The sequence below is a fragment of the Terrapene carolina genome, unplaced genomic scaffold (genome assembly GCF_002925995.2).
Source record: "Terrapene carolina triunguis isolate 2854851 unplaced genomic scaffold, T_m_triunguis-2.0 Scaffold629, whole genome shotgun sequence".
Taxonomy (NCBI): domain Eukaryota; kingdom Metazoa; phylum Chordata; order Testudines; family Emydidae; genus Terrapene; species Terrapene triunguis.
Genome location: NW_020664980.1, coordinates 19,386,770 through 19,395,300, shown reverse-complemented (window position 1 = coordinate 19,395,300; position 8,531 = coordinate 19,386,770). Strand labels below are relative to the sequence as shown.

Below are 8,531 nucleotides of genomic sequence, written 5' to 3'. Positions count from 1 at the left end.
TGAGTCCCAGGCAGGTGGCCAGGGCAAGAAGAGTTCTGTACACAGCTCACCGAATGGCTGAGCCAAGGAAGCGTCCTCAGCCGAGGCCTGATTCAGTGACTAGTGCCCTGTGAACACGTGACCGGAGCGCCAAGTCACCACTCTACAAACTTCAGAGGGATCCCTTGGCAGGATGCCACTGCGGCACCTTGCGCTCTGGTCGAACGAGCCCTGACAGCCTGGAGAGGAGGGGCTCCCGCCCTCTCAGAGCAGAGAAAGATGCAGCTGGAAATCCATTCTGAGTGTCTTGGAGAAGATATTGCTTCTCCTTTCATCAGCACAGCTATGGACACACAGCCGTGGAGATCTCCTGCAGGGCCTTGTCCTATCCCGACAGAACCACCAAGCTATGCAGCACCCAGAGAGCAGCCTCCTGCCCTCACTATTCCTGTGAAAATCTAGGTACTACATAGGCAGATGAACGGCTGGTTACAGTGGAAGTCAGCTGGAAATTGGGATACAATTTCAAGGACACTGACTCTGTGAACGACAAGATCAGGCAGGTCTGCCACTGGGCCCAAACTCTCCTGGCCAAGGTAACAGCTTTAAGGACAGTTACCTTCAAAGAGTAGGACTGAGGTGGAGGCTCAGGGTTCAAACAGTGGTTTCATGAGTTGGGAATGGACCAAGTTCAGGTCCCAGGACAGAGACGGTCTTGATACTGAGGGAACATTCTGACAATGCCTTTTAAGAACCTGATTCTTGTGGGATGGGTGAGAACTGACCAGTCCTCTACTGAGGATGAAAGGCATCGACAGCTCTAAATAAACCCTTAATGAAATGATGGCTAGGCCTGCTGACTTTCAGGAGAGGAGACAGTCCAGGATAAGAGGAACGCCAGACTCCTCTGGAGGCAAATTGTGCCTCTGACACCACATGGAGAGCTGCTTCCACTCAGCAGCGTAACACTTCCTTATAGAGGGTTTCCTGCTACTCAGAAGCATGGATCTTTGAGTAGGATCTCTCTAAGTCTGTTGCCCATCCAAAAAACAGAATGTCAGATGAAGAAATATGGGTTGGGATGGGTGGTCCTGTCCCCATTCTGTGATAGCAGGTCCAGAAATGGCTGCAGGCAAATGTATGGCAAAAGCAATAAATCAGGTATGTCCTGGGTTGCAAAGAAGTCACAAAATGGGGATCCCAACTGGCAAAAGATTTGTTGGATGATGGACAAGCGGAGCTCCCCTTCATGGTCTGTGTGAGAACGCCTGCTGAGGCTGTCCGCTAGGGAGTTTTCATTCTCCCCAGTAGGTGCACTGCAGAGAGGATGAGCTGATGCTGGAGGCACCAGCTCCAAGCTGGACAGCCTCCCGGCAGAATGATGCAGACCTTGTTAATAAAGCAAAGAGTGGTCATGTTGTCTGATCGGACCTGGACAGGGTGGCTCAGATACAGGGGAGGACTTGTGTGCATGCTTTGTGGACGGCCCAAAGCTTGAGCAGGTTGATGTGGCATGTGAACTCTTGCAAAGTCCAGGAACTCTGATCTGTGTAGTCAAGCAGGTGGGCCCCCAGCCAAGTCAGGCTGCATCTGTCACAAGTGTCTTTGGGAGTGGGGTGGGAGCAAAGGGAATCCCCACAAATACCGACTCCCTTTTCGTAACAGGTGAGAGATGCCTGAATGCTGGAAGGAAGGGCAACCCTCTTGTCTGAGGAGTCCTTGCGTTGACTTTCCTCAGCCAAGCCTGGAGATGGGTGTAGGTGCGTGTCACCACATGGCCTAGGAGGACCAGACTGCCGTCTGATGACTGAGAAAAGTTGGATACGGAGGGGTCTCATTGTTAGGAATCTGTCCTGTGGTAAGTAAACTCTGGGTGCAAGCAAGTCAAGAACTGCTCCAATAAATTCTGCAGTCGTGGGTGTTAAATGGACTTTCCTGGGTTTACCTGAAGTCCCAAGGAGCGGCACAGGTCAAGCAGGGCAGCGAATGCTTTATGCACCGCCTGATACGATCATCCCTCGAGAAGCCAGTCACCTAGACAGGGACGTACATTGTAGTGGTGATGGTGTAGGCGTGCTGCACTCCTGTCAGGACTTTTGTCAAAGCTGCCGATGCTGTGGGGCTGGGCAGTCTCTAGCTTGGGGCAGTTTAAAATATTTTGTGAGAGGAGCCAGGGTGTATATTCCTGAGGAACAGAGGGTGGCACAGGAGTCCTTGAGTGACTCATCAGTTCTTTCACTCAATAAGTTGTTGCCCCCAAATGATAGATCTTCTAGAGTGGCTTGGACCTCCTCGGGGAGACCCGACGCCTGCAGCCATGATGCCCATCTCATGACCGAGGTAGCCACAGAGCAGGAAGCCGTGTTCACTGCATTCAGGGATGCCCGCAGAGATGACCCCGTTACAAGCTTTCCTTTATCTAGGACAGCCTGGAAGATGGCTGGATTGTGCCAAAGGTTTTCAGAGGCCCCAAGATGGCCTCATTTATAGAGTGCTTTGAAGTGGGTTTCAGAGCGCTGGAATCTCCTGGTACTGCCGGTGCCGGCTCTTGCTCCCTGTGAACTCTGGGTGCACCTGGTCTGGGGAGGCCATCCTCTTCTTTGACGACTTATGAGAGGACTTGTCAGTCTTCTGAGGAGTGTGTCTTTCCCTACCCTCTTCATGCGTCCTCAGGTCTGCTGGAGAGCTCCATCAGGTGCCTGCGGAGTCGGAGCTCTGGGACTGCCCAGCACAAGGGGGAGAGGAAGGAGAAGCAGATCTCACACTTCGACGGGATGTGAGATTCCTGGAGGAAGCAGAGACACGTCTTGTGAGCACTGGTTAGCAGGAAGACTTGGCATGCAACACAGTGCTTGAAACCTGGGGCCTTGGGCGTAAATGCCTTGGACGTAGGGGGAATAAAGTGGAGGGAACCTCCTGACCCCCACTAACAGCTACTTGAAAAGCACTAACTAACTAATGAAAAGAGACACATAACCAATAAACCATTAAAACCATGTTTAATGTTTACAGGCAACACTGAACTGAGGCTAAGAGACTAACGAACACAAGAGGGCCCGTCCCAGAATGCGAGCGGTAGCAAGGAACTGGAGAGGCAGCTGATCCGCACTGTCACTTATATGCCCTCAGTTCATAGCAGAGCACAGACACGGACCAACGGACACGGCTATTGAAGAATTTCTGGTCCTGAGCTTGGAACATGTGCACCCCCAGAGCCAGACCACGAAGACGTACTGAGTGTTTTCTCCAGCAGCAGAGGCTGGTGCATAGCATCTTATCCTATAGAGAAGCTCACCAAAGGCTGCCCTTCCAAACAGGCATGCTCGCCCACTGATCTCCTTCTCACCGCTCCCATTGTTCTGAATGGCACCGAGGCCACAGGTGGAGTGAAGTCCTCAGGGGAGACAATGGCTCTATGCAGTCAGGGGACACGCAGCAGCGCTGGGAGGAGCAGATGAGCAGAGGGGATGACCATCTTTGCTAAAGGCAGCTAATGGCCTCAGTCCCTTGGAGAACAACGGGAGCCTGCAGCCATTTTGCAAGAGGGCTTTTATTGGAGAGTTTCTATGAACCTTCTTCAGCGTCTCTCAAAGGAGAAACTTTCAGTTACGAGCAGACAGAAAACACGGCTCTTAACCCAAAACTCTTCTTTTCAAAAACCACCTCTTGCACTAGATCTACTCAGGACCCACCTCTTGCAGCAACACCTCAGCTGAGATGATCTGGGGGGAAAAAACGTCTGACACCTCTTTGCTATGTAGGTAGAATGTGTTTGTCCTCAACAATGAGGGTGAATTCCTGCTTTAAGTCCAAATCTCAACTTCACCTTACCTGTGGGGCAGCCCCTCTATCTGGTACTGATGTCTCTAGTGTAGACGCACCCTGAGTCTCTCTCTCTCTCCATTAAATCATTTGATCTCGGTAGAGCTCTGTGTCTATGGCAAAGGCCAGAATGAACGGCCTGCACACTTCATTTCATTTACTTTAACACTGACCGTTTCTCTCTCTAGCTACTATCCTACATGAGCACTAACATGTTTGCAATGCTATTTTCTATATAAAGAATCCAGTGACTTGAATTACTGATGCGAATTCTAAAAGGTAGCAAAGGAAATAAATGGCATTTAAACAGCCCCAATACAAATGTCTCCTCCGGCATCCAAGTCAGCAGATGCAGCTGGCTGGCTCTGCTGGTTGCCACAATCTCAAACAGTGGAATTCAATTTTGTTTCCTTTCATGTGGATTTACCTGGCAGACAAAGTGTGCCAGTCTGACCCTGAGGCTGAAGTCACTTTAGTCCTCCCCAGATAAAGGCAGCCTTGGTTCCAGCAGAGCATGTCTCAGGGATCACACCTAGAGGCAAGAGAGCCTTCTGTCTCAGAGATCCCTTCAGGCCTTGGCCTGTTTGCCGAGGTTGCCAACAGGGTTCAGACATAAAGCTGTTAATTTCTTCTCCATCATATTAACTTACAGAGATGTTCCCATCGGTATCAAAAGCTCCCTCCTCTAGCCTGGGATAACACAGAAGTGGCCAACCAGCCACGGTTCTTCAGTGCTCTACAGCTTGCTACCGAGGGACTGGGGCACATCCCACTCCCGGGGAGTGGGGTGTTCAGCCCTGTGCAGAGAGGAAAACCCCATTAACTGCACAGCCTCTTCCACCTGATACAGAACAACTGCTTCCTGGTTTCCTCACTTCTCCTAAACACTCTTACACCTAGAGAGGCATTTGTATTAACTTCTAAACTGACACAAACACTGCCTTTAAGTGACATTTCCCAGTGCAGATTTGTATTTAACCAAGCAGGTGCACAGCTATTCTCAAGTCAGCTCTGTGAAACGTGTCAGTTGGAAGATGGGTGGACTGGAAAACTGGATCTGTACAGAAAAGGTCTGGAGGGAGAAGGGAAGAGAAACAGTGGTGTAGTCAAGTGAGTGGCATAAGGCTGTGGCTTAAAATATCATGCAATCTACTTTCACTATTCAAACGGGAGCTCCTAAATAATTGCCGAGAGTGCTGGAGGGATTCTGCTGCTGTGAACCTCGCCCTAGATTTAAACACATGATTTATAAGAATGATTCTTCAAACCTGCGCTCACTGAGAACTTCTCCATTGTAAAGATTTAAAATAGCCTGCACCAAAAATATTCACAGTTTATTTTTCATGAAACAAATAACTAGGTAACACATGACATTGCAAAAACAGAGTTGGACAAAGCAGTGCAGATGTCTTTTCTTGTTCTAGCTCCGCTGGCTGGGCGGCTGGCGCAGAGGACACCCTACTCACACAATCTACATGGCAAAGTCCAGCTCATGGGAAGGGCTATCAATGTAAATTAGAGATTTATTTTCCTTCTCACACATGATAAATACTTAACATACGGAACCTCATTACCTTTTTTTTTTTTGTAATTTTGTTTTTATTTTAAAAAGTTAATAAAATGCCCTTAGTTTATCCTCTCTCAATGGCTCTGAGGAGACAACCTGATTCCCTCTGTGCAGGAGTCATGCAAAACAATAGCTGCTTGCATCTCCCCCAGCTCAGCAGAGATCAGGGACCGACCTGCAGGTCTTCATGGAAAAACAACACTAAACACTAAGATTCCATAAGCCATAAAGCTTTTCCAAGTCACGAGCTACACAGAGGGGTCTGAAGCGATTCAGACTGGAGAGGAGACACACGACAGCACTGCCCAGAGGGGACACTCTCTTGGGGAGCTGACTTTGCAAAGGAGAATGGAGCAGGATTTGCCTTGGTACAGAGATCTCTCTCCCTATCACAGAAACCCGCAAAGCTAATTATTGCCCTCTCTTGGAGCAGTGCGAACATGCGAGCTGAATGCCAGCCTTGATCTGTTCCCGAGTCAGAGGAAAGGGACTAGTATCGAACTAGGGCTCCCCCCTCTGGGGAGAGACCTACTGCTCTCTCTGAAACAGTGGGGGACACAGGCTGAAGCTGGACTCCTGCTGCCCAGGTCAGTGGAGCTCAGGCGTGTAACGTAGGTAATGTGTTGGGAGGCCGTGCTGATCAGACGGTGCTTCCCGATGGCACAGCACACTGCACTAACCGTGGGCAGCACGAACGCAGACTGCCCGGCCACTCCTTCGCAGGTCACAAGCGTCACTTCCTAAGTCCCTGCCTGTAATTCTACCACACAACTTATCAGTGCCATAGCAGAGTGTATTTCTGCCTTAGCAGGCAGGTAATGTCACTGCCTCCATCAGGTCTATTCGGAATATCAGCCTGGCAAGTCACCAGGCATAGCTACCTTTAGTGGAAAAGAGAGAGAGAGAGAGAGAGAGGCCAGCCAGGCGCTAGAGCCATTGTGTTCCAGTGTGAGAACTATTACCTTGAGGGGCTGGTTTTCTGACACACAAACACTTCAACATAGTCCAGGTAATTCAAGTCTCCTGTGGGGATTTTTGGTTGGAAATACAGAGGCTAACCAAGGAGAAGGGTGTTGACATGGTTTTCCATTCTGGATACACCATGCCTTCTGAAGTAGCTTCTTGACTCTGCACTATGGAGTGAATTCCACAGAATTCACTAGGTAGCTAGGGCTGGTAGCTAGGGCTACCAGCCACTCTGCAAACAGGACTCCTAAGCATGTGGTTGAGATGGGGGAGGGAGAGACTATTTAGTTTGCTAGTTCATGGTAACAAGCAAGGTGAAGGAGGAACTGCCTGGACCGTTCAGAGGGCAGCGTCTCTCCCCTGACAAAGGCAGTGCTCGGCATCCTTACTGACGCTCTACCCTGCTACAGCTGCCTCCAGAGCTCACAGCTTTCTATGTGCAGTGGCAATTCCGCCTGTCCCACGTTACAGAGCTAAGATCCAAGAGTGAGAATCCTGGCAGATGGTATCTTCAGAGACCTTCTCCCCCCACCCCCAATCACAGGCCTGCGCAGGAGCAGTTCTCTTGCCCACGCTGGAATGAACTGTACAGTCTGGCAGGAGCAGACTCCTCCACGGGACTCCGCCATTTTACAACAGCACCTGTGTTTTGGTGAGCCTTGCACTGGTGACACATACCAATGCGCACACTCAGGCAAACACTTGCAAAGGAAAACCCTGTGGGGAAGGAGAATTGGGCAGCACAAGTGCTAAATCCCTTCCCCTCTTCAGAGTCTAGCAAAGACACGTGTCCAATTACTCTGTGCACCATTTAATCGTTGGAAACGTCTGAGATCCCAGTTCACACTAGTTGTTCTGCTTCCACTCAGAACAGTTAAGAGAAAGGAAATTGCTTCCTCAGGGCCACTTAGCTGTTTGGGAAAGCCCTTGTGGATGCAGACGCGCTAGATCAGGAACGTGACCATTTCAATGGAATTAGAGATTTTATCCGGAGTGGACTCTTTATTTCAACGTTACCGTTTCTAAAAGGAAGAGGAAAAGGTCGCTGATGCTCACTTTCCGTGGCTGGGCCACACTCCGGTTTAGGTAAACGTCCTTGCTTATGTCATGAGAGCGCCTGGGCTTGAGGCTGGGCTCAGGGACGTGAACAACAAACAAAACAAAGAAAATCCCTCTCCCCAAACAAACCGACTGCAACCTGCCTGCCTCATTCACTGACTTCACTTCGGTTTCGATTCAGCCAATTCCCGACTGGGAGAATCCTGGTTATGGACTAGCACTATGTTTTGCTCAGGCAAAGGGGCCTGCCCCAGGGGTGTCTGTGCTTTTCCAGAGAGCCAAGAGATCTGCTCAAATGTCTGAATGTTCCTGGCAAGCCACGAAGCCTGCTCTGGGGGCACTGGTGCTTCCCTGGCAGGCCGGGGGATCTGTTCAAATGTACGTAACCTCTCTGCGGTCCAAGGGCTCTGCTCTGTGGGTGCGGATGCCACTTCCCGGTCAGCCTGAGTCGGCGGCTCAGGGGTCTGTAATTTCTCGGTGGTGCGAGGGGACTGCTCCGCAGGCGTCAGTGCTTCCACAGTGGGCCAGTGGATTGGCTCATAGGTCTGCAATTTCTCCATGGGCCGAGGTGCCTGCCCCAGGTGTGTCACTGCCTTCCCTGCAGGCCGAGAGGTCTGCTCCTCAGGTAAACAAGTTCGCTCTTTCTGCTGCGGCTCCACCGCCGCGACTACTCTCTCTTTTGGCTGATCCCCGGGCCTCAGCGCTTTCTCAGACAGCAGCAGCCTTGGAGCTGCGGGAGGCCTGTCCAATGCCTGACGCCGCAGGGCCCCAGCGGCGGGAGCCTCATCTGACAGCAGGGGCTGCAGGCCCTTGATGGGAGACTCGCCCAACAGCTGAGGCCGTGGGACTCTAGCGAGGGCGGGAGACTCGCCCAACAGCTGAGGCCACTGAACCTGGGTAGCGGTGGGAGACTCGTCCAAGGGAAGAGGCTGCAGGCCCTTAGTTGGAGACTCATCTGTGGGAGGAGGCGGCGGAGCTCCAGCAGCGGAAGGAGACTCATCTGAGGGCGGAGGCTGCTGGCCTGCGGTGGTGGCAAGAGGCTTGTCTGACTGCTGAAGCCTCAGGGATACAATGGTGGGTTGTTTATCTGACTGCAGCCTCAGAGCCACAGTGGAGCAGGGCTTGTCCGACGGCTGCA

General features: G+C 51.3%; 1 protein-coding gene across 1 annotated transcript in view; it reads right to left on the bottom strand.

The window, feature by feature from the left end:
• Positions 1-2,565: 2,565 nt before the first annotated feature.
• NSD1 (nuclear receptor binding SET domain protein 1) overlaps positions 2,566-8,531 on the bottom strand; it is a 110,669-nt gene continuing 104,703 nt past the window's right edge. The window contains exon 23 of the mRNA XM_029913399.1: positions 2,566-8,512. Coding sequence (XP_029769259.1) covers positions 7,555-8,512 — 958 coding nt within the window. The 3' untranslated portion in view covers positions 2,566-7,554. The remainder of the gene's footprint in view (positions 8,513-8,531) is intronic.